The 25,733-nt window shown below is 42.4% G+C and overlaps 1 protein-coding gene across 2 annotated transcripts; it reads left to right on the forward strand.

Moving 5' to 3' along the window:
- Nucleotides 1–440: 440 nt before the first annotated feature.
- On the forward strand, nucleotides 441–24,101 carry LOC146575882 (ras-related protein Rab-37). 2 transcript variants are annotated; one of them, XM_085270795.1, is made up of 9 exons: nucleotides 441–596; nucleotides 5,160–5,270; nucleotides 16,802–16,843; nucleotides 18,482–18,548; nucleotides 18,688–18,740; nucleotides 19,153–19,218; nucleotides 19,959–20,015; nucleotides 20,097–20,173; nucleotides 22,772–24,101. In XM_085270795.1, exons 1-9 carry the CDS (start codon nucleotides 456–458, stop codon nucleotides 22,872–22,874), a joined length of 717 nt encoding a protein of 238 aa, XP_085126921.1. In that variant the 5' UTR covers nucleotides 441–455; the 3' UTR covers nucleotides 22,875–24,101. The 2 variants fall into 2 exon arrangements, with proteins under 2 accessions (XP_085126921.1, XP_085126920.1); XM_085270794.1 differs by lacking the exons at nucleotides 441–596; nucleotides 5,160–5,270 and adding exons at nucleotides 12,711–13,367; nucleotides 14,323–14,433.
- The last annotated feature ends 1,632 nt before the right edge of the window (nucleotides 24,102–25,733 follow it).

Below are 25,733 nucleotides of genomic sequence, written 5' to 3' on the forward strand. Positions count from 1 at the left end.
TGCCTTTGAATCAGGTGGAAATAGAGAGGAAATGCTTCTTATTTGAAAGTCTTAAATGAACCTTTCCGCTACATTTCGAGGGGTTTTCCCTCTTACAAGAACACGATGGGAGATATTTATGAGGCTCTCTCTCCGGGGCGCTGAACACTTCCTTTTCCCTTCCTTGTTAAAAAGCTCAACATGACTTGCATCATGAATACTGTATAAGCTACACTTCCGTTATCATCTCTGACCAAAACTCCTCCTTTTAAATATTTAGTTTCAACATAATTATACATCGTAGCATGGTGATATAAACCATCCAGGGGTGAAGGAGACATGCAGAGAAGGTGGGGTGGAGGAATTAAGACAGGGCGATAAAAAGGATGGAGAGGAAGCATAAACGTTTAGTTCACCTCTAGGACTTCACCTGCTTTTTGGTTAGGAGCTGATAATTACTATTTAATAGAAAGTGGATGGACGACAGCTGGGATACGCACAGGATGAATGAGCGGGGGAAGATGGTTTCCTCGGACAGCGCGTACATGTCATCCACAGAGGATGGACAGACGCCCACGGCCATCACCTACCCTTATAATGAAGAACTAACACACAAGGTATTTATGTAACTATATTAAAAATGATGCGGGAAACTAACAATATACAAAGTGAAATTACAGATTACCACAGAAAAAAATATAAAATCTTAATTTACTTTTAAATTAACTTTCAAAAGGATGTGCTTTTTTTAAATAATTAACTATTCTTTCCACAGTGACTCCTTCTGTGTCATTTTCTGGAAACATCTGTACCCAACAATAATCTAATAGCTCAGTGATCTAATGCCACCCAATATAACCTCCCTGTAGTACTAGGGGGTTATGGGAGTGCAGTGTGTCATGATTTATGAGTGTGAATGGATGAATGCGACATGTTGGATAAAATTAAAAAACTAAAAGCGCTGTCTAAGAACTGTAAAGAGCACATCACTTAATGTTCACCACCAATTTCGCGTTAGTCAGCAGGATAACTTCTGGACTTTGTCACAATCACAGGAGCTGCACAGTTTTAACTAAAGACAAAGCAAGTGAAATCCTGTTTATTGTCTCCGATTGTGGGCATTTCTTGCAGATAGTCTAATGGTTTAATCGCTCTGAATGCTCCGTAATTCCATTACTGGATATGTGTGAGACAAGTATTTATTATGGTAAGCCAAGAACAAGCTCCTGCTTCCTCACTAATTGAATTCATGGATGCATTTGCTGTTTTGCCGAGTTCTAGCCTGCCAGCAGCCCCAGCACATACTACATACTGATGGTTCCAATTTTGTTTGCAGGCTGCACTGAGCCAGTTGGCTCTCAACTCTTTAAATATCCAGTAAATGTTGAAGTCCTACATGAAAACGTGTGACAAGAAACTGCTTTGGCGAGAAAGTAGAAAATAAAATATGCACTGTAAAAGCAAAAACCTGCAGTCTTTTCAGCGTTTTACCAGAAGGAACGTGGGGTGATGTGCTCTCTCTTTTGGATGGTCAGTTTGAGCTCGAATTTTAATCTCATCATGGAAAGACCTCTGCAGTGTAGCAACGCTGTCACAACTAGTTTGACAAAATGTCAAATTTGGCTCCGGCAAAAGCACCAAATATGCCGAAACGTATGTGGGATTCTGCTGGCCTCTAAAGCTGTCCTGGGTCTCCTCAGTGTCAGGGTTCAGACAGGTCTCTGAAAAAGCTGTAGTTACCCCCCCACCTCCCGCTTTATAACATCCACACCACCAGTCTCCTGTGCTTTGACTTCTGTTTCATGGCTGCTCTCGTCTCCAGCGTCAGTCCTGAAAATGCTGCCAGCATGCTGACATCAAAATTTCATGTAGGTGGTATGAAATAGTAATCTGATGGTTTCCGAGGGGGCCGCACACTACATCTAACCTGGTCTGCATTGTTTCTACTTCAGGTGCTCATACCTGCTCTCTCTTTGAAAGGGATGCAAGCAAACACTTTATGTTATATCTGCTATTGCAGACTAAAAGCATCCTACTCCGGAGTTTCCATCAAAAGGAAGCACGCTGGAGAGCGAGGGAGCCACGTAGCCTCAGATGTTCGGCTTGCATGTCACCTTGTTAGATTTTTAATGTGGGGAGCAAATTGAATGTGCAGAACATGAATATCGGTGTTTAAAGTGAGGAGTACAGAGGCTGCCTGCTGTCACGCTGCACTCTATCTGAGCTCCTTGACACTGCAGATAAGAAGCAGGCGGTGGAGTCTGGCCTGCTGGAGGAGGAGGAGGGTGAGGAGGACTTCTGTGTATGGAGAGGCGGTGGGGTGAGTAATGTCAATAAAGAAGGCAAGCATCTGCTGCCAAGGACCTCAAGGCTGGGTACTCTAGAAGCCAGGGAGACAATAACCATGGCGACAAGGCCAGTTGTTGCCAGAGCTGCGGTGGCAAGTCAGATGGCAGCTGGGGTGATGGATGACCCTCAGCAAACAGAGCCAGCGGGCGTTTCTGTGGCGCTGCGTCTTGCTTTTGTGCGTGCGTCAAATTCTCGGTCTGAAACGTGTACAAGAACATTTCACACCTGCATGACATCTTAAAGTATGTTTGTGTGAGATCTTTTCAGTTAAATTAAGCTGGCAGTAAAATAACAAATCAAGTAAAACTGCAGTATTACCACCAAAATGTTTTTGTTCCAAAGAAACGTGTCCCCTGTAGGACCCTAATGTGGTAATTTAGCTATTCTCAAAGCCAACACCCTGAAAATCCTTCCACCCAAATATTAAATCTTCACTCTAATCAAATTACAAGAGAGATTACGTTGGCTCACCTGCAGTACCTTGGAAGGCCATCAGGGGGCCCTGGCTCTCTCTTTGGGAATCACTACTGTGTTAACGAGTTGTGCTTCCCACCTGAGCTTCTGGTGAAACTGCTGCCGAAGCATATTTTTTTTTAAATCAACATTATGTTGCAAAGAAATAGTAAAATTTAAAAGAGCAAACTATTACGCATAATTTATGGACATCTGTGGTTTGATTTCTTTGCATGCGTGGATTGGATGGGTTGTTAAGACTGTGAGAATTTCATTTCAACGGCAGCTTTAGAAATAGATTTACTTAGAAAACCGCTGACGTGTTCAGTTCTTATTTTACCTGCTGTATCTTCCTGGTGAGATGATGGTAGTATTACACATCAAGGTTGTTATAGTTAACTAAAACTAAACTGAAACTAAATGGGAAACAAGATTTTATAAATAAAAACATATATTACAGCTTGTGAGTCCACTGCTTTTAAAATATGTGTTTTTATTGTAATACCTGCACTGATTTTAATAAATCTTACCTCTAGTATGATTTACAATATACAACAACACCTAAAAAGACTAGAACTCACACTGAAGGTAATAAAAACTAAACTAAAACTAAAGATTTTGAACCAATGAACTAAAACAAACAATCAAAAAATAACTGAAACTAAACCGAACTAAAACTAGCAGGTCAATATGAAATAAAAGTTCAAAAATATGAAAAAATACAAAACTATGATGACTCTGCTGCCCAGAACCTTAGAATATATTTAGATTTAAAACCTCCACATGTGACATTTTTGTGGTGTTTCTATAGATCCACTGTAATCTGTAATGCATATGTAACATGATGCAGTGGGGGGGATAATTGATGTTGAGTCCTGGGTTCAAATCCAGCCTGGGGCCTTTCTGTATGCAGTTTGAATGGATGGTTGTCTGTTTGTGTAATCCCTGTGATGGACAGGTTAGCTGGGATAGACTCCAAACTCTAATTTGGAAAAGCAGAAGAAAATTAATAGATTCCACTTATTTTTAAGATATCCTAACCTGATGCTAAGAAGTTGTTTTGCTAAACTGTAACTTGCCTGAACTAAAATTAGTTGGTGACACTTTATAAAGCGGCGCATGAACACAAGAAATTTCAACGTATTTTATTTGAAATTATGATGTAATTATATTTACCTACAAATACTTAAAGTTAGATGAACTAGAATAAGGGGATAACAAGTCTGGCTTTTACACAAAAAGATATTACTATGCTGTGAGTACATTTAAGTGCAATTTCATGGTAATTTTGCAAGAAAACCAAATTATTTCCCCATCTTACATCCTAAATATGCTGTACTTTTCAGGGCACGGGCTGTATTATGAAGTGCATTCATCTCACCTGAATATCCGTTAGGTTAATGTACATGATCGATGTTTTATTACTCAACAGTCCTTTTATGTATACTACAAATGTGACGAAGACTGTTCTCCCTGACCAGCTTAAAGTGAAAATAAATGTGTGTGACCTATTAGAGAGCCAAAGTTAAGCCACTCCATAATATGACCTGCACCCTGAAAAGTACAGTGTAGTTACAATGTAAGATGGGGAAATACACTTTATTTTTCCACAAAATTAATATATTATTCAACACTTTACTGAAAGAATAGTTTGTTTCCTGTGAAATTTCCGTAGGTATGCAATACTTAAAGTTAATCAAATTATTTTGGCACATTGCACACTACTTAAAATGAGTTATACACAACTTAAATGTACTCACAGCATAGTCATTTCTTTATTTCATGTAAACACCTGACCTTTTACTCCTTTATTCTAGTGTAGCTACCTGTAAGTATTTGTAGGTAAATATAATTATATTGTAGTTTCAAATAAAATACACTAAAATACCATGTAATTACAGGGTAATTACACCTTTAGTCGGCTGTATTATAAAGTGTTACCTGTTGGTTAACACCTCTGTATCCAAAGCTCTTTACTTTGATGAGCTGTACTTAGGTTAACAGTTAGAACTGAAGTGAATCTGTGATGTCTAAGAGAAAAATGGGAGTAACAGAGAGATAGTGGCACCATAAGGGTACAGGAGCAGATGTGAGGCATCAGTCTGAGACGTGAGCACGGATCTCGCACACATAACCCGATTACATTCCCGCTTCACCGGTGCCCATTGTGCTTCCCTCTTTTTGCTGTTATTGACTCCCAGCTCCGGCTGTCACACAGCATCATGGAGCACAGAGCTCCACACTGAGCAGCCTATGAACACACGCATTGTCCTACACCGCCTGTGCCCACACAGCGCAGGGCCTCGGGCGACAAGTAGAAGCTGCAGCGCTGAAGCCTGCATGATGTTGCCTCTGTTTCTCTGTAAATCTGTCTGCAGACCATCCTGGTGGGGGACAGCGGAGTGGGCAAGACCTCCCTGCTGGTTCAGTTTGACCAGGGCAAGTTCATCGCAGGGTCCTTCACCTCCACCGTGGGCATCGGCTTCACGGTGAGTCCACTTTTCATGTCCACCGCTCACCCCACCCACTCTTTGTTCTGGCTCACTCATACTTCTGCCTTGCTCGCCCGTGTGTCTGTGTGTGTGTATATATGTGTATGCTTTCTCTCCCTCCTCCTCCCACCTCATTAAGCCGCTGACTTCACCCGAGTGTTGAGGGAGATGTCACCGTGATGGGCTGTTTGCACTAAAGTCGTGACATTTGCTGCGAAGCAAATCTTCTCTGTTTGGGTGCTGGGGAGTGTTTGACTCCTTCGGTATGTGTCAGTGAAGTGCGACGTGAATCAGCGGCGCTTCTCCAGTGCACCAATGTTGCATTTTATCACTGCATTCATTATAATCCTTACCACACTGCAGGGGTTAAGGATTATAGTCAATGATGCCAATGCTACAATTGAAATTACTATCAGGAGAGCACAAGCGATGGATGCTGAGGCGTGCAGGCTATTTGCTGCTGGATGTTTGTTGCAAAGATGCTTCCAACAAGACTGATTTGATGCTTTGTGACATTTTTTTTTTTTTTTTTTGTGGCTGAGGGTCAGGCTGGGTGACAAGTGAAGGCCAAAAGAGACAAACAGGAGGCATGCATGGCTTAGTCTGGTGGATTTTTTCCCCCTTGTTGCCACACTGATGATAACTTTGGCTTTGTGTCATTGCCATTAGTGCAGCGCAAAGGAGGGGGAAAATCTGCGGGAAAGTAGAAAACTGGCTTTGGCATTGCACATTTGCATAAGTTTGCAGAAATGTATGATCTAAGGTTCAAACGCCCTGCAGAAAGATGCACTACAAAAATAAATAGATAAATAAATAAATCTTCTGGAAGCGTAAGTGTGCTGGATTAAAGTCAGGGGTGAGACAGGGTGTGCAAAAAGTGCCTTTCATTGGGTGTCTGCAGGCGACACTTTGAAAGGACCTGGCTGAGATGATCAGCAAGGTGGAAATTCAGGCAGTTGTGCTGAGCTGGCCGGAACAAATTGAGATTTAAAGCTTTTTCAGTCTCTGCGTTCAGATATTTTAGACATGTCTTCTCTTCATAAGCCGTAAAGCAGTGAGCCGGGGGGAAAAACGGGCACGCAGGAACTGGTAACTGACAGTTTATCTGATACGATCTGAAATGTTAAATTGACTCATTTTCCTCAGCTGCACCTCCAACGTGCTGCTCTGACACGGCTCCGTCATGTCAGTTAGTGAGTGTTTTTTCCACGTGGAGTAATTTGTTGAGAGTGAGAGACGCGAGTTCTTTGATGAGAACTGTGCAGGTTTGATTTAAATTACTATAACTGAGCAAATAAAGCAACACGACAAAAGTGGCACGAGGTAAAAAAAAAAAAAAGAAGACTTGCACAGAGCTGTGAAAGTATTTGCCACCTACCTGATTTCTTAGCTTTTTTTGTACATTTGCCAAACTTAAATGTTTCAGATCATCAAACAAGTTTTTTTTAATGGTGATTTAATTGGTGGAGGGGAAAAAAAAGTTATCCAAACTTACCTGGCCTTGTGTGAAAAAGTAATTGCCCTCTAAACCTAATAACTGGCTGTGCCACTCTTAGTAGCAAGAACTGCAATCAAGTGTTTGTGATAACTGACAGTGAATCTTTCACACAATAGAAGGAATTTTGGCCCAGATTTGTTTTAATTCAGCCACACTGGAGGGTTTTCAAGCACGAACAGCCTATTTAAGGTCATGACTTTGACTAGGCCAATCCAAAAGCTTAATTTTGATGTTTTTAAGACATTTTAAGACATTTAAGACATCATTGTCTTGCTCCAGAACTCAAGGGCCTTTCAGCTTCAGGGGACAAACTCATGGTCAGAAAATATCCTTCAGGATTTTCTAGTAGAGAGCAGAATTCATTGTTCCAACATTTGCAACAAGTTGTTTAACTTTGTGTTTTTTTGGTCAGCAGTGGTTTTCTCCATAGATCCCAGTCGCTTTTGTATTGTTGAATCATGAACTCTGAATTTAACTGAGGCAAATGAGGCCTGCAGTTCTTTAGATGTTGTTCTGGGTTCTTTGTGACCTGAATGAATCGCTGATGCGCTCCTGCAGTCCGTTTTTGTTGGCAAGAAATTTATGGGAAGATTCAATATAAGTTTTCCCCCTTTGTGGTTCACTGGAGTCCCAAAGCCTTAGAAATATCTTTGTAACCCTTTACAGACTGATACATGTCAGTGACTTTGTTTTTCAGCTGTTCCTTTTAGAAATCTGTTGCATCATCTAAGGAGCCTGGAAAGGAAAGTGACTGGACTTTTTGCTTTTCTTTCCAAGCTCCTTAGAGTCCTGTGACCTGGATGACTGACAAACCAGACAGACATATTGCGTTTTGAAATCTTTTAGCCTGCTTCAGTTTGTCAGACAGCTTCTGTTTCATTGATTTCTTTATCCAACATGTCTGGCAGTAATCAGGCCTGGGTGTGGCTTTCAGCTCTCCAAGAAAAAACAATGTGGTTAACCACAGTTAACTCATGATTTAACAAAGGATCACACGCAGCCACGAAGATTGGGGTCGCTTCCCCCCCCAAAAATGAATTAAATCTCCATTTTAAAAAGAAACTCGGAAGTAAAACAGGAAACAAATGCGGACACAGACGGCTAGGATGCCAACCACAAAACCACGACATGCCCAGCTCCATGTTTTCTCATTATGTTAATGCAAGAGGGGGAGACGCTGCTGCCGCTGACGGGGACTCATGAGCTCATATGTGTGAGCGGCAGATCGCATGTCAGTTACGTAACATAAATGATCTGTGACCGTGCCGCCTTTAGTCCCGTCTGAGCGCGGAGAGTCTCCTCTCCGAACGGCAGGTGGAGACAAACACTGTCTGCTGCTGTAGCTGGAAACTGGGAGGACAACTGGTCGATCAAGAAGGCGCAAGAATAACAAAAGACTCAAACCAGTTTAACAAGACTCGATAGAATGTCCCAGGATAACAAAAAAAGATGTTTGTAAAAATTGGGCACATATTAGGTTTTGGTGTGTGCGCAGGGATGTTGATGGTGGTGTAAATGAACAGCCAAGTATGATTTGTGGATCTTTAAACTAGTAGTCCGTCCACCTCTCACCTGTGCGTGTGCGTGTGGATGGGGTGGGGTGGGGTGTGGGGGGGTGGGGTGATCCTCTCGATCGAGCACCACCACCTGTGGCAGATGAGTCAGCCGTCAGCGCGTCTGACCCCGCGGCTCCAATGTCAGCGTGAATCAGCGGCGCTTCTCCAGTGCACCAATGTTGCATTTTATCACTGCATTCATTATAATAATAATAATAATAATAATAAACTTTATTTATAAAGCACACTTAAAAACCAAGGGTATGCCAAGGTGCTTAACAAGTAAAATAGAGTATAGGAGGAGGATAATAGAAATAGGACCAAAGCAAGTACTAAATATGCAAACAGATAACTGTCACTAATACATAGGAAAGCAACAGGTACAGAGCAAACAAGAATTTAAATGAGCATAGAAGTGCATGATATAAAATCATAAAAGAAATATTAACTAGAGGGAAAGGCAAGATTGAATAAGTGGGTTTTTAATCGTGATTTGAACAGTGCAATGGAATCAGATGCGCAGAGGTCGAGAGGAAGGGTATTCCACAGTACCGGGGCAGCCAGAGCAAACGCACGGTCACCCCGGGACTTCAGTCGAGATCTGGGTTGGGTCAGAAGTAGTTGAGTGGCAGATCTGAGTGTTCTAGCAGGAGTATGTGGTTTGAGAAGTTCACTAAGATAACTTGGCGCTAATTTATTAATAGTTTTGAAAGTAAGGAGTAATATTTTAAATTGAATACGATACTTTATGGGCAGCCAATGCAGGCTAGCTAGGACAGGAGTAACATGGCAAAATTTCCTGGTACCAGTCAAAAGGCGGGCTGCTGCATTTTGGACTGTTTGCAGTTTAAGAAGAAGAGAAGAGGGAAGACCATAGTACAAGGAGTTACAATAATCCAACCTGGAGGTCACAAAAGCGTGAATAAGCTTCTCCAGGTCCTCATGCGGAACATAATGCCTAGCCTTAGAGATAAGGCGCAGTTGGTGGAAGCTAGATCTCACTACAGCAGACACTTGCTTATCGAGTTTGAGCGAGCTATCCAGCAGTACACCCAAGTTACTGACATAGTCACAGGAAGAGCTAGCAAAGGAACCCAGGGCAGCACAGAGTTGGGCACGAGGGATTTTACTGTTGAACACCACAATCTCAGTCTTCTTATCATTCAAAACAAGAGAATTACTCAGGAACCATTCTTTGACCTCCCGCATGCATTCTTAAAAGTAGTGCAGGGATACAGCAAGGTCGTCAGTAAGTTCAAAATAGATCTGTATGTCATCGGCATAACAGTGGAAGGCGATATTGTATTTTTCAAAGATTGTGCCTAGAGGGAGCAAATACAATGAGAAGAGAATAGGGCCTAAAACTGATCCTTGAGGCACACCACAACAGACCGGAGCGGAGGAAGAGGAGAAGGTGCCTAAGTTAACTGATAAGGATCTATCAGCGAGGTATGATTTAAACCAGTCGAGGGCAGTGCCTCTAATACCCACAGTGTGCTCAAGTCTTAGTAATAAAATGTTATGGTCTACCATATCAAAGGCCTTACCACACTGCAGGGGTTAAGGATTATAGTCAATGATGCCAATGCTACAATTGAAATTACTATCAGGAGAGCACAAGCGATGGATGCTGAGGCGTGCAGGCTATTTGCTGCTGGATGTTTGTTGCAAAGATGCTTCCAACAAGACTGATTTGATGCTTTGTGACATTTTTTTTTTTTTTTTTTTTTTTTTTTTTGTGGCTGAGGGTCAGGCTGGGTGACAAGTGAAGGCCAAAAGAGACAAACAGGAGGCATGCATGGCTTAGTCTGGTGGATTTTTTCCCCCTTGTTGCCACACTGATGATAACTTTGGCTTTGTGTCATTGCCATTAGTGCAGCGCAAAGGAGGGGGAAAATCTGCGGGAAAGTAGAAAACTGGCTTTGGCATTGCACATTTGCATAAGTTTGCAGAAATGTATGATCTAAGGTTCAAACGCCCTGCAGAAAGATGCACTACAAAAATAAATAGATAAATAAATAAATTACAAAAATAAATAGATAAATAAATAAATCTTCTGGAAGCGTAAGTGTGCTGGATTAAAGTCAGGGGTGAGACAGGGTGTGCAAAAAGTGCCTTTCATTGGGTGTCTGCAGGCGACACTTTGAAAGGACCTGGCTGAGATGATCAGCAAGGTGGAAATTCAGGCAGTTGTGCTGAGCTGGCCGGAACAAATTGAGATTTAAAGCTTTTTCAGTCTCTGCGTTCAGATATTTTAGACATGTCTTCTCTTCATAAGCCGTAAAGCAGTGAACCGGGGGGGAAAAACGGGCACGCAGGAACTGGTAACTGACAGTTTATCTGATACGATCTGAAATGTTAAATTGACTCATTTTCCTCAGCTGCACCTCCAACGTGCTGCTCTGACACGGCTCCGTCATGTCAGTTAGTGAGTGTTTTTTCCACGTGGAGTAATTTGTTGAGAGTGAGAGACGCGAGTTCTTTGATGAGAACTGTGCAGGTTTGATTTAAATTACTATAACTGAGCAAATAAAGCAACACGACAAAAGTGGCACGAGGTAAAAAAAAAAAAAGAAGACTTGCACAGAGCTGTGAAAGTATTTGCCACCTACCTGATTTCTTAGCTTTTTTTGTACATTTGCCAAACTTAAATGTTTCAGATCATCAAACAAGTTTTTTTTTAATGGTGATTTAATTGGTGGAGGGGAAAAAAAAGTTATCCAAACTTACCTGGCCTTGTGTGAAAAAGTAATTGCCCTCTAAACCTAATAACTGGCTGTGCCACTCTTAGTAGCAAGAACTGCAATCAAGTGTTTGTGATAACTGACAGTGAATCTTTCACACAATAGAAGGAATTTTGGCCCAGATTTGTTTTAATTCAGCCACACTGGAGGGTTTTCAAGCACGAACAGCCTATTTAAGGTCATGACTTTGACTAGGCCAATCCAAAAGCTTAATTTTGATGTTTTTAAGACATTTTAAGACATTTAAGACATCATTGTCTTGCTCCAGAACTCAAGGGCCTTTCAGCTTCAGGGGACAAACTCATGGTCAGAAAATATCCTTCAGGATTTTCTAGTAGAGAGCAGAATTCATTGTTCCAACATTTGCAACAAGTTGTTTAACTTTGTGTTTTTTTGGTCAGCAGTGGTTTTCTCCATAGATCCCAGTCGCTTTTGTATTGTTGAATCATGAACTCTGAATTTAACTGAGGCAAATGAGGCCTGCAGTTCTTTAGATGTTGTTCTGGGTTCTTTGTGACCTGAATGAATCGCTGATGCGCTCCTGCAGTCCGTTTTTGTTGGCAAGAAATTTATGGGAAGATTCAATATAAGTTTTCCCCCTTTGTGGTTCACTGGAGTCCCAAAGCCTTAGAAATATCTTTGTAACCCTTTACAGACTGATACATGTCAGTGACTTTGTTTTTCAGCTGTTCCTTTTAGAAATCTGTTGCATCATCTAAGGAGCCTGGAAAGGAAAGTGACTGGACTTTTTGCTTTTCTTTCCAAGCTCCTTAGAGTCCTGTGACCTGGATGACTGACAAACCAGACAGACATATTGCGTTTTGAAATCTTTTAGCCTGCTTCAGTTTGTCAGACAGCTTCTGTTTCATTGATTTCTTTATCCAACATGTCTGGCAGTAATCAGGCCTGGGTGTGGCTTTCAGCTCTCCAAGAAAAAACAATGTGGTTAACCACAGTTAACTCATGATTTAACAAAGGATCACACGCAGCCACGAAGATTGGGGTCGCTTTCCCCCCCAAAAATGAATTAAATCTCCATTTTAAAAAGAAACTCGGAAGTAAAACAGGAAACAAATGCGGACACAGACGGCTAGGATGCCAACCACAAAACCACGACATGCCCAGCTCCATGTTTTCTCATTATGTTAATGCCAGAGGGGGAGACGCTGCTGCCGCTGACGGGGACTCATGAGCTCATATGTGTGAGCGGCAGATCGCATGTCAGTTACGTAACATAAATGATCTGTGACCGTGCCGCCTTTAGTCCCGTCTGAGCGCGGAGAGTCTCCTCTCCGAACGGCAGGTGGAGACAAACACTGTCTGCTGCTGTAGCTGGAAACTGGGAGGACAACTGGTCGATCAAGAAGGCGCAAGAATAACAAAAGACTCAAACCAGTTTAACAAGACTCGATAGAATGTCCCAGGATAACAAAAAAAGAATGTTTGTAAAAATTGGGCACATATTAGGTTTTGGTGTGTGCGCAGGGATGTTGATGGTGGTGTAAATGAACAGCCAAGTATGATTTGTGGATCTTTAAACTAGTAGTCCGTCCACCTCTCACCTGTGCGTGTGCGTGTGGATGGAGTGGGGTGTGGCGGGGGGGGGTGATCCTCTCGATCGAGCACCACCACCTGTGGCAGATGAGTCAGCCGTCAGCGCGTCTGACCCCCGCGGCTCCAATGTCAGCGTGAAAGACACACCATCGTCCGCGGAGCCGCCGTCGACGTCCTCGCATAGCTGCTCAGTTAATGATCTGCCCACGCCACGATGCACCGCTCTGCTCTGAACAATCACACTAATGTTTCCGCCTGCTTGTCATCACTGCCTTCTCCTTGACTGCTGGATGGCGCCGCTGCAGCTGATGTTTAAGTTTTGACCGTCTTCTTCCGCGTCTTCTCACAGTGCGCGAGTTGAGGTGTGATTTTTTTCTCCTCCTTTCTTCACTTGGGAAGGTGATCCTTTCGTGGCCACACGCAGTATGCGAGCAGAGGTGGAGGTTGGCGGACACTGGGACTGAGTTGGCGGAGATCTCGCTGGAGGCTCTTTGCGCGTCTTTCTTCCTGTTTTTGTTTTTGTTTTGTTTTCTTGGACACCTTCGGAGATCGGAACTGTTTGGGGTTTTTAATTTTTAATTTTGGAAGGGGGGAAGGCTCTTTAGCCTGCGCTCTTTCCCTTGGCACTGCGATGTCCACGAGAAAGGCATCGTTGACGGAGAAGCAGGCAAAAAACGGCACATCAAAATATGTCTTGGAGAGATGCGCGTCTATTAACGAGTATTACGATATTGCCTTCAAGGTGTGTATTTCCGTCTTGTTGTGTCTGTGTTCGGGGGGGCTTGTTTTGCCTTTTTTGTGGTGCTACAGTTGGAACAGGTGTGTACATTTATTGCACTGTGACAGCTGGGTGTACCTTCAGCAGCAGCGACACGACTATTGACTTTTCACATGTGCAGCGCTCACTGGTGATCACAAGCGAGAGAGAGAAAAGAAATGCAATCTGAAGGCTCTGCCTTTTAGCAGGCCATTATTTTTTTTACAGTTTGCATAATGACAGCATAGCAGACAAGTCATCCACCCGGTTTGGTGCTGAATAAGCCTTTCTTTGAGGAGGCTCTAAATCCTCGTCCGCCCAGATGTTTGCAGAGGGTGTACTTGTTGCTCCTCACAGCTTCTGCTGAATGAGAGCCGCCCAGGTTTTTCACACTGTTCCATCAACTCACAGAGACGGCAGCAAAACTTGCATTCAAGTGCAACTCTGTTAGCCCGTGCGCATTTGCATGGCGTGCTTTTTCTTTTATTGAAGCAGCCATGACTCGGTGTAAGCAATGCGTAATATTTTCACCTTCATGCTGCTGGATTGATTGTACAATTACGCACCCCCGTTGTTGTAATTATATTGATTGGAAAGGGGTGCCTGCTGGAAAGAAAATGAAAAAAAAATGACGAGAGTAAAATTACAGAGTTGGCTGATCACATCTTAACCCCCCCAGTACTTGCAAAGTGTCACATCCTGGTGGCGGCTAAGTCAACACTGTAGTGTACTGTGGCTTGATACATGATATACTGCACAGCGTGGTCGTGGGTGTCAAACTGTATGATTCCAGCTGTGAAATGTTCATGCAGTGTGTTTAATGCAACGCACATCTGTCGGTTTATTTTTGTGTCAATGGGTTTTTGTTTTGTTTGTTTGTTTTGATCAGCTGTAACCTGTTGTCCCCTCTTCTTCTTCTTTGGTGGTGGGTTTGCTCTAGGTGATGTTGCTGGGAGATTCGGCCGTGGGGAAGACATGCCTCTTGGTGCGCTTCAAAGATGGGGCATTTCTGGGAGGCAACTTTATAGCCACCGTTGGAATAGACTTTAGGGTGAGAGAGATTCTGTAGAAGTCACCCAATAAACCATAATGATGCTCAATTTCTCTATGAGCCTTTCCGTGTGTGTGTGGGTGTGTGTGTGTGTGTGTGTCAGTATTCTTGTTAATCATATGAAGCAATAACTTACGTGTGCAAAAACAACCTAATACTATCCGCAAAGCAACAAAAACAACAGTAATCTGTCTGTTAACGAGCGACATCGACCCAATTATCACCCTGCAGTTTCTGCGAGGAACACTTCGTCATTCTGCGTTGATAGCACCAAATGTACAAAAAAATATCAGTGGAGTTCACAGACCACTTGTGCTGTTAGGCTGCGGACTGCTTCATAAATGTCTTGGCAGATGCCTGCCCACGTCCCTGTCTCCTGGAAAGATTGGCTGCAGCTCAGCTCAGTCCTGGAGGAGTCACCATGCTGACAGACGAGCTCTTATTCACACACACCTCGTGTGCGCGCACACACACACAACCCACACAGTGCTGGATTTGATGCAAACGGGCAAATGTGCTGCTCGGACCGAGTGGACAGGCTCACCCTCAGCATCCGAGTTATCCTCCAATCAGAGCAAAGCACTCTCACTAATGGCAAGTCAAGTAGGGGGTTGGATGGGTAGGTGGGTGGGGGTGGTTCGAGGAGGAAATTGTGCTGCATTAGCCAAAGTGATGTATTGTCTTCTCTGGATGGAGGTGCAGACACGAAGGAGCGTAATGGATGTCTGACAGGTACACGACGCATCAGCATCTCTCACTCTGCCTCCCCTCGCTCAGCAACAAGTGCTGCAGCCAATTCATAAAATGCATCAACACCGATCAACACTTGCATTCGTTTGTAGTGTCAGACTGAGGGCCTGGCAGAGAGTCACCTTTTGCTGTCACATTTGGGAGAAAGGTGAAAAGGTTGTCTCATACGCATGCACAGGCAGACAGGCAGTGTGTTGTTGTAGCTTGTAACATGGCCGGTCTATTTTCGGCATGCTTCCTTGTAGCAGTTACTCAGCATGCGGGCTCCTCTCACGTCATAATTTTGTGGGGGGGAGAAAATGGAAACCCATGGCAACTAATGCAGGGGTTGAACCATGTCCATTCCGCCAAAAGCAGACGATTCAGCAGGTGGCAGCTCGTTGCTGCCAGTGACAGCCTTGCACACGTCATAGAGGTTTCGTTATTTGTGTTTCTGTGCGTACTTCCGTGCTTTTGCAGGAAAGGCAGGGAGCGTTTGAGATGACCTGTCACTGATATGAAGTTTCAGACTGATTAAGGAAGTGCACTCGCGAGTCATACTTCCTTCGTGTCGTGGTGGTTTTTGCAGTACATGCTTGAAATATGCATATGACCTGGTTTCGTCCTGCAGGTCACGGTGGCATGAAAACCCCCCTCAAACTCTCGCTTTACCCCCATGATGCAACGCACTGCAGAACTCTTGTTGTTTGCTCCTCTTTTGCACCCTTCCCAAAAATCTGTTTTCAACAGATTTTCTACAGATTTCAAAAATCTGTAGTCTTTTTTTGTTGTTGTTTGTTTTAGCGAAGGTGGCCAGATCATCCAAACATCGATAGTATCGATACGAATGTTGGTACTGGTATTGGATCGATACTAGTGCAACAGGATCGATATATCCATATTTTGTTTCTAGCCTCAGTTCAGTATTAAAACCTCTGAATTTTATTTAAATAATTAATTTATATATATATAAACCTCCAACTTCAAGCATGCACTATATTCACAGATTTCACATAGATGAAAGTGTAAAATGTGTGTTTTGTTGTATCAATCTATTATTGTGGAAAACAAAACTCATTAGCATTCATTAAAATGTGTTCCCAGACTGATGTCATAAATCATGACACGCTGCTCTCACCTCCTGTCTTTATGGGTTAAAAGTATCGATACTGGAACTGGTATCTGCAATAATGGCCCTGTATTTACTCGTTATCGGATCAGTACCAAAATTTGCAGCATCTTAATCACAGCACTATTTTTTTTAGCCGGGTCGCCTAAACTATTTTAGACAGATCTTTTCTTTTCTTTTTTAAAAACAGGAAATCAGAGGGCACCCCTACAGGGCGGCAGGAAATTAACGGGGGAGTCCGTTGTTCTGCTGCCAGTCCTCTTTCTCACTGTTGTGTAATTAAGTCTCTTATCCCAAAGACCTCGCTGTTGTGTGGGTGTTGCAAATTACTTTCCCTGCCAGCATTCAAATCCACTTTTAGTCGCCCTGTTTCTTTTTGTCACACGCTGAGTCCATGAGCTTTTTTGGTCCGCTGTGATGTTCGTCATTCATTTCTGTGCCATTTCCGCAGCACTCCAGTCTCTAAACATATGGTGACTTGTCTCACGCAGACTCTCCTTGTTTTCTTAGAATAAAGTGGTGGATGTCGACAACCTGAAAGTCAAGCTACAGGTGAGAGCGTTGCACCTTGTCGATGTCTGCCTGCATTTCACCTCATCGCATGACAGCTCCTCTTTCATCCCTCAAGCAGCTTTAATGGCCTCAGCTTTAGGTTCACCTCAGTTCATCCAGGGTGGGAGATGATAGAGAATCCAAAATTACCTGGAAAAGAAAAAGTGATTTCTCCATTTAAATGAAATCTGTGATTTTAACCACTGTTAAAGATATCCAGTTAAAGATATTGTGTTAGTAAAAAGGGATTTGGGGTTTTATTCCGGCAGCATGCTGTTGGCACACAGTCCCCCAAAACATGGCAGTCTATCATTATGACCTGTTCATTCAACACTGAGTGGGAGGCAACAGATTTAGACGCCTCTGCTATCTTAGCCTCTCTTCTTTTGCAAGCATTATACATTAGGGGAAAAAAATCCTGTGATTAATCCCAAAATAGACGTAATGAGTTACAGCAGAAAATCTAAAGTCTCAGAAAGGTTCAGAGACTTCAAAGGGGCTGGATGAATTGCAGCAGGTGGATAGGATGTATTCAACATTTCCTCATACCATTTATTTGACATTACAAATCATTTGTGACTTGCTTCGCTCTTTGATTTGTGTTTTGGAAACACTGGGGTTTTTAAAAAAAGCATATAGCTTAATATTATATTTTAACCTACATAGTAGCTCAGGAAGTTCAGAAGCAGCCCTACAACCTGCCAACATGCTGAATTAACAGAAACACCACATGTCTATATACAAACAACTAAATTAATTTCATTTGATATTGAACTAAATGCTGAGAAATGCCTAGAATATAGTCAAATATAGTAAAAATGCAGGATTTATTTAAGGATGTATTCAAGAAAACAGCTGCTACACTAGGCCAACTAATTTAGCAGTTTCTCTACTAGAGCCAGTAATTTTGCAAGACAATGAGCTAAATGGCCAAGCTGGTCATTTATTATAATTATATTCCCGGGCCGCTTCATTAGGTACACCTGTTCAGCTGCTCTTGTAACGCAAATATGTAATCATCCAATCACATGGCAGCAACATTTAGGCATGTAGAGTTGGTTAGGGCGACATGCTCAAATCGAGCATCAGAATGTGGAAGATAGATGCTTAAAAGTGACTTTGAATGTGGTATGTTTGTTGGTGCCAGATGGGCTGGACTGTAGTGCAGCGGCCTCCACAATCACCAGATCTCAATCCAACCGAGCACCTTTGGGATGTGGTGGAAGGGGAGACTCACATCAATGACATGCAGCCGACAAATCTGCAGCAACTGTGTGATGCTATCATGTCAACATGAATCCAAACTTCTGAGGAATATTTGCAGCACCTTCATGAATTGAGGCAGATCTGAGGGTCCAATCCGGTAATAGCAAGGTGTACCTAATGAAGTGACCAGTGAGCAAAAAGCTACAAAAATACAAAGTTTAGCTTTATCAGCAAGCTTTAACTTCTAACTTCAACTACTCAGATTCTGGATTTGAATCAAATCTTCACGCTTTACTGCGTTAGAGCTTTGTGGAGAGGTATTATCGCTCGCAGTGCGTGCTGCTGACAACAAGCTGTCTTGTATTTCGTGAGGGTGGATCAGGATGCACACCAGTGTTTGCATACCATGTATCTGTGTGCTTTGTTACCCAGATCTGGGATACAGCCGGCCAAGAGAGATTCCGCAGTGTAACGCACGCCTACTACAGAGATGCCCAAGGTAACCTTTGCATTTTTATGTATTTTACTTCCTCATGCTCTCCGTGTGGGGGAAGGTCTAGAGTAGGTAATGAAGCAAAGCAGTGTGTGTGTTCATCTATGAAAGAGTAGCCCTTTTTAAAATGTTTCCTTTCTCACAGCGTTACTCCTGCTTTATGATATCACCAGCAAGCCATCATTTGACAACATCAGGGTAAGACTTTCTCAGATTACTTTCCCCCTAGTGCTTTCGCTGCCTCTGCCTCTCATTGCTCCTCTCTGCTCTGTGTTTATTTTCACTTCCTGCTCCCAAGCCCCCTCAAGCTGAATGTTAAACTCTATTTACATGCAAAGTACTGCGGGGGCCCGTAGCGTCTTCTCTCTTTAGAATGACAAGATGTTATCATTTGCTTGGTTACACAGTTTCAATAATGAAAAGCAATAAAAACATTCAAGGACAAGAGTGACTCAGTGACGCCATGATTGATTGGAGGGTGGTAATAACGCACTGCTCAGGAGGAACAGCAGAGCGCTTGCTTCATCTGGTGGTGTTTGCTTCTTTTTTTTTTTTTAATTGACCAATATCCTCCTCCTCCTCTGACTGTCTATCTTTTCTACTTTTGAAGGCTTGGCTGACTGAAATACACGAGCATGCCCAGAAGGATGTGGTCATCATGTTGCTCGGCAACAAGGTGAGCATAGCTTCCGTTTAGTGTTACATAAAAGATTAGGAGCATAACAAGTCCTTTGCACAATTTTAACACGCCGTTGTCACATTTTGTCACACATGCACGAATGCAAACTCTTAATCTCTTAACATAACGTTTACAAGCGCACAAATTGATGTCCTGATCGTGTTGCTGTGTGTCTCCTCTGATTTGTGTGCTTTTAATGTGCACACCTGTGCACACAGAGACGGCCTGTTTTCAAATTTGTCGCTTTCATCCATCATCCGGTGTTATTCCATCATCATGACTATTAAGGATACATTCATCCAAAAACAGTGCCTCACTAAACTGCTGTTGCTTTGCTTCAAGCGGCCGATGCATTGAATATTTCCCGCAAAGCGCTTCTGGTGATGAAAAGAGACATTTTCCTGTCTCACTGCAACAGCAGTCATTGCTAATATATCTAAAAGCTCCCTCTGGTGGCTCAGAGAAAACTCACTCGTCTCAAGGGTCTTAGATGTCACGTAGCAGCAGCTCAGATTGTTTACTGTGAAAGCAGCGGGACTGGTGGCATCGGTCTTCTGCTGGAGGTGGAGATTCTGACATTTCACCAGTCTGAAGGAGATCTGGCTCACCAGCTGGCGGCCCGGCTGCCAGATAAGAGACAGGACGTGCCGGCTGACGAGATGTAGCGGATGGCATGGTGAATCTGTGACCCGTCACCTACACTGTGATGACTTGTTTTTCCGTTTGCTGTCTTACAGTCAGACATGGCTGCAGAGAGGGTCGTGAAGACGGAGGACGGGGAGAAGCTGGCCAAGGTAATGCGTGACATTTTCAAGTGGTTATGTTCTCCACAGCAGAGGAGAGTCTTTACTCTTCTAATGTTTTTTCCATCTCAGGAATATGGAGTACCATTCATGGAGACCAGTGCCAAGACCGGAGTCAATGTGGACCTGGCTTTTCAAGCTATAGGAAAGTAAGTTTTAAACCTCCTGTAATCAATACCTATGTGTACACAATGGATGAGATTACATTATGTAATGGAAATTAGTTGACCGAAGCGAAGAACCCACTTCGGTGTAGGTCAGCTGATAATTTTTGGTTTTATAGAATGTGGCTTTGAAGATTTAGTTGGCTGTCAGCATGCACATAGCATCATCTTACCAGGTAAAGCACCAATATGTCTGCCTAATGTGATAACAGGCAGTTTTGTTGCCATGGTAGCATAGTAGGGTAATTATGTTATTCTTTTTTAAATTTTTCGGGCTATCCTCAAGTCTTAAAAGGAGCAAATAATGCAGGTTTAAGAGATGTATGATCGAATGCTAATGTTAATATTATAATTGTGTTTTATTTTCCCCCACTATGCGTAAAAAAGCCTAAACTCCACCTAATTTCCAGTTAAAAGAAAAATATAATCTGACTAAAATAATCACTGATCACTAACCCTAACCCAAGAAGAAAATAATGCAAAGCCAACAAATAAATTAAATGGGTGATGGGGAGTTTTGGACATACCAAGTCAGAGTTCTGTTGCAGTTATGAGCATGAGATGCATGTTTTGAATACTTTTGGTCTGCTGCTCTTTGTCTTTTTTGGAACAGGGTGTTTGCAATATGGGAAAAAGAAATCCCACAACATTTAATTTTTTAAACAATATGCTGCCGTTGTGGGGTGAGTTTAACCATAACCTCATCCAGTAGCTTTGGGATAAACTGGATCATAGACTACAGTGGTATTTGTGGCTGAATTTGAATCCTTTGAGCCAGTTTATAAACTCTAATGGGATCGATTCCCAGAAGAGTCTATGCTCATGTAATAGCTTATTAATGTCCATAGTTTTAGAATAACATCTTTAATGGCCACATATGGGTAGGATATCTGAGCATCAATACACTTTTAGCCTTCTAGTGTATTTAGTGTTGTATTCTGATCTCAGAATGGACTAAAGGTTTATTTAAAAAACGACCTTGTACTCAGTCTAAAAAGTAAACTAAAAAGACACTGCACAGAATATACATATCAGCAAAAAAGGTAGATCTAGTTATTGTAAAGTTTTTACTTTTGTAGCTATAGTTTATCAGTCATACATTTTATTTCTGGGTCTCATAGCTGTTTCATTCATTTTGCCATGTGGGGAGTCTGTAGATAACACTTTTGATTACCTAAATAAAAAAATGAGTCATTTTTTAGCTTATTTAATGGAACAAAGAGAATGTTGTATTCATAAATATACACTGATTAATGTGTAACGTCTGTCAGGGTGTCCAAAGCCGACACTGTTAGATCCACTTCGAAGACTGTTTCGCTAACAGCAGCTAACAGAAACGCCTACAGACAGAAAAGTTCAGGATATCCTCAAAAACTCACCTCAGTTTTGCTGTCATCAGACAGCAGTGAGCTTTAGTGACTCACTCGCTTGCATCAGACCCCTTTCACAAAGTTTTACAGCTACCAGAGTAAATGCACGTGGACACCCAGCATATTGACACCTGAGGTAAACACACTCACTACAGATAAACACCAGCCAGAGGTGTTTGTCCCACAGGGGCCACCGTAGCTAGGAATATGCACTTAATTGGAAGGGGTAAGAAAACAGACTTCAATTGACTGCAATCTGGAACTTACTGAAATCTAGTGGTGAGATTTTACACACCATACCTTTAAATTTTGCAACTATACCCCTTCTTGTGTGCCTCTGCACCACTTCCACCACTTGCCTGGAAGTAGCCTATTTGTCAATTTCACCACCGACCTCAAACTTGCAAAAACTAAGAAAAGAGAAGAAAACAAAGAAAACAGGCCCAGATTTGATGTTGAGGATCATTAGTGGCCATGAAAGCTGGACGACCAATGCTGGCCTTGCAAACACAATCAACATTTGGCTTACTTCTCTTTTCTGAATAAAAAATGAAGTCGCAGGGTAAATCATCGCTGATGACATCTCGTATGTTAGACTTCAAAAGCTATTCTCCTTTTAAAGACAGAACCCTTTGCAGTACGAACTGAATATAAATTGCACTAAATTCTGCATGTTTTTGTGCTCGGTCCACAAAGGTAACAAACTAATGAATTCTCTTCAGCTCGGGTCAAACATCCACTCACACGAGGATGTTTCACTTCAACTACTGCAAACCACTGGTTTTTGTTTAGTTTGTTGTTTGCTCCTGTTGTCTATAATTATTATTAGTATGAGACTTTTTGCATGTCAGGCTTCCTCTGGACTCTAAATAATAAGTGTGTGATTGCTGTATTTTAATGAGTTACTGACTGGAAGCAAATCTACAAAAGGTTCACATGAAGTCTGCAATGACGGCTTATAACGTGTGCTTCCAGACCTGCAAATGAAACTAATGCCGGTGATTTGTAATGCTGATGTGATGGCAGTCTTAAGTGGATGTCAGATTAAATGATAGCACGCCTGAGGCATTCTGATAAAATCTCAGAACACAGAGATCCTGATACGTTTCTCTTCGTTTCTCATATTCTTTATTTGCTCAGCCTGTCTGTGCTCCATCCCACACATCCGCCACCTCTGCATCTAACTTCCTGCATCTCTCTCTTTCTCTATCAGGGAGCTGAAGCACAGAGCGACGCAGCAGCCAAATGAGCCCAAGTTCCAGATACACGACTACATCGAGTCTCAGAAGCACAAGACTGGCTGTTGTGGCCCGTAGCTGATGCTGATAATCTGGCAGCGAGAGACACATACAGATAAAGAAATGTGGAGGGAGGGAAAGTTTAAAAAAAAGAAAAGAAAAAAAAAAGGCTGGTCTCTCTTATGAAAGCCAATCCCTGCACCAAAACCTGAGAAGCAGACGTCCTCGTCTTCGCTCCACCGAGCTTTCGGCTGAATGAAAGTGAATCTGGATTGGTTGCCATCCCCTATTTGAAATGTGAATTTCTACCTTTTATGTCACGTGTAGAGATATTTGTGGGTTTTTTTGTGGTGACAGTTGTATCAAAGCTACCAGTCAGAAGTTGCGGACTGAAATGCTATATCCATCTGCAGGGATGGGACGAATGAACAGGTTAAACAACCGCTGGTGCCGGCGATTGCCAGCGTGGATATAGCATTTCATTGCTGCACAACTCTGAGCTTGTTTAATCCCAGTTATATCAGGCTGTGAACAGAATCCTTTTTTGGCCTTACAGTCTTTTAAATCTTTAAGTGAGTCTGAGTCTCACGATGAGATTGTAGCTAAAATGATCCCATCTGTTCACATCTGTACTGCTGTTAGATAGAATAAAGCCAATGTTTGGAGGGCGTTTACCCACTCTGTGTCTGTCTGTACATTCAATTCAGGGCCAGTGACACGCCATCCCGAGTACTGTATGTGTAACTATAGACAGTGGGATTATTTCCACTGTTCCCTCCACATGCACCACTCACACACAGCAACAGCACTCCCCCTCACACAACTATTGTCGTGTCCCCTTCGGTGGTGGATGTCGGTGTGTGTAGCCTGTAGCGAAGCTGTATTTGTGCATCACTTTTCTTTGTACGCTGTTCTTTGCTCATTATGAACGTTTGCTCGTCAGACTTGCTCTGTGTCACATTTGTCCTCTCTTGAGAGGTTGTCACGGTGATCACAAAGTGCCATGAAAAAGTGCTTTGTTGTCATACGATCTATAAAAATATATATATATTTTGTAATGTACGTGCTGCTGCTTTATTGAAGTCTGGCTCGTCTGCATTTCTGTGTGTGTGTGTGTGTGTGTGTGTGTGTGTGTGTGTGTGTGTGTGTGTGCGCTTGAGTGGGAGTCGCTGACAAACGGCAAGATGTGCTGCAGTTAATGAGCCACTGTGTGGCAGCAGCTGCCCTGTTTATTCTCCAACATGCACAGCTAGAGAAAATAAAGTGTTTTATCAATCAGGTAGATAACTGTACACATGTTAATAACTGTGGATTTGTGAGTGTGTTTTATGATGTTACTGTATGTAGGCAAGCTTTTTGCGAAAGGATGCTCAGGATCTGTGTGGTTGCACAGGTTAGATGGACTAGTGCACTGGGGTGATGCGAGAAGACATGAAATACTTAAGAACACAGTCGTGATTCACTGTACACCTGAAGGCGGCTCACATCCATCTACAGTATGACTCACTTAGCAGACCCACTGAGGCTTTCGGTCCTTTCTTGTGGAAATAAAAGTGCATTATTTGAGCGACTTTCCATCACCAACTTGAACCCACTGCTGCACGTGGTCAGCATACTGCTGAGAGCTTCTGCGTCTGTCCTCTTATCAGGGCTGGCAGCATTCTCGGCTAAGAAGTCAAATCCTGCCCGAGGTTTTAGCTGAGCAGCTTCCTGTCAGGATTTATTTTCACTGCCATGTCACTTATATCTCTGAGATGAGTTTGGGGTGACAGTGGAGTTGAAAACTGATGCTGATTATTGTTGACAGACGATCGCATAGCCAGAAGTTGGACTTTAGGAGTACTTGAAAGTCGATGCAGGGCTCCTAAAATGCCCAGTTTGTTCACATTGATCATTTAAATCACGGTCATCTCCAGCTTCACCTGTTTTTACTGGATTCCACTCGGGTACTTTAGCATGACTTAACTTTCTTTGGATTGGTTGCCCCTCGCAAACAGCAGGTGGGTGGGGCATCTGTGCTCACAGACAGAGCAGTGTGCATGAGATGACCATACGGAGTACATTCACTCTCTTTGACGTCATACAGAGACAAAAGCAGGAAACAAAATATTTGAAGCTGAGCATTTAGAGCAATCTTTGCTCTCTAGGACTATCTGCACATATGCAGACTTCATTATTTGAGTCTGCCAAAGGAAAGTCCCCTTAAGTCCGATCTGGTGAGTCAGAAAGTCATAACTAGGTCTTGTCTGGTTACTAATTTGAGGTAGCAAGTCTTTATCAACCCCCCAAACACTCTCATTAAAAACAGTATACGGTATCCTGCAGGGACATCAAACTCATCTCAGTGTGGGCCACACACAGCCCATGTGATGTTAAGTGGGTCAGACCAGTAAAACTCCCTCTACTTCAATGTAAAGAAGTTTAACTGAACATTCAATACCTGAAATATCCTAATATAAGGAAAAAAAAGTGATTTCAACAGTATGTATTGATTTGTCTACACAATAAAGAAATAATTAAAAATAGAAATACTTAAAAGCAAATTTAAAAATAATTAAATGTGTCAGCATGATTCTTTGGAAAAAATAAAGAAAATAAGTTGAAAAAATTAATTTAGTTGCTCAATGACCAAACAAATTTCTACAGGAACTTTTCAGTGATTTAATTGTTCCTCTATTACTTAATTACTTTGATGTAGTATGAATTTAGCAAAAGCTGTAAAACTGAAGAAAATCCAGTTAAAAGTTCATAATTTATGGGCTCCACCCCTACCTTAGTGGAATGACTGTTTCTACAGCAGCGTGTGGAGTGAATATGCTAATGACAAACAAATGTTTTACCTGTGACTTCAGAAAGGTAAAAGCTAAAACTAAGAATTAATTGATTCCGATTTTAAAATCCCCAGGATTACTCTGTGTGTGTTTTTTATATGTATTG

Source organism: Mchenga conophoros, linkage group LG4 (assembly GCF_057382185.1).
Source record: "Mchenga conophoros isolate Kocher_MC1m ecotype Shallow Benthic linkage group LG4, M_conophoros_male_GT1.1, whole genome shotgun sequence".
Taxonomy (NCBI): domain Eukaryota; kingdom Metazoa; phylum Chordata; class Actinopteri; order Cichliformes; family Cichlidae; genus Mchenga; species Mchenga conophoros.

Coding starts and splice junctions, on each gene's coding strand:
- LOC146575882 (XM_085270795.1), top strand. CDS start 456: ATGGACGACAGCTGGGATACGCACAGGATGAATGAGCGGGGGAAGATG. Junction 597..5,159: donor ATGAAGAACTAACACACAAG/GTATTTATGTAA, acceptor ATCTGTCTGCAG/ACCATCCTGGTGGGGGACAG. Junction 20,174..22,771: donor GCTTTTCAAGCTATAGGAAA/GTAAGTTTTAAA, acceptor TTTCTCTATCAG/GGAGCTGAAGCACAGAGCGA.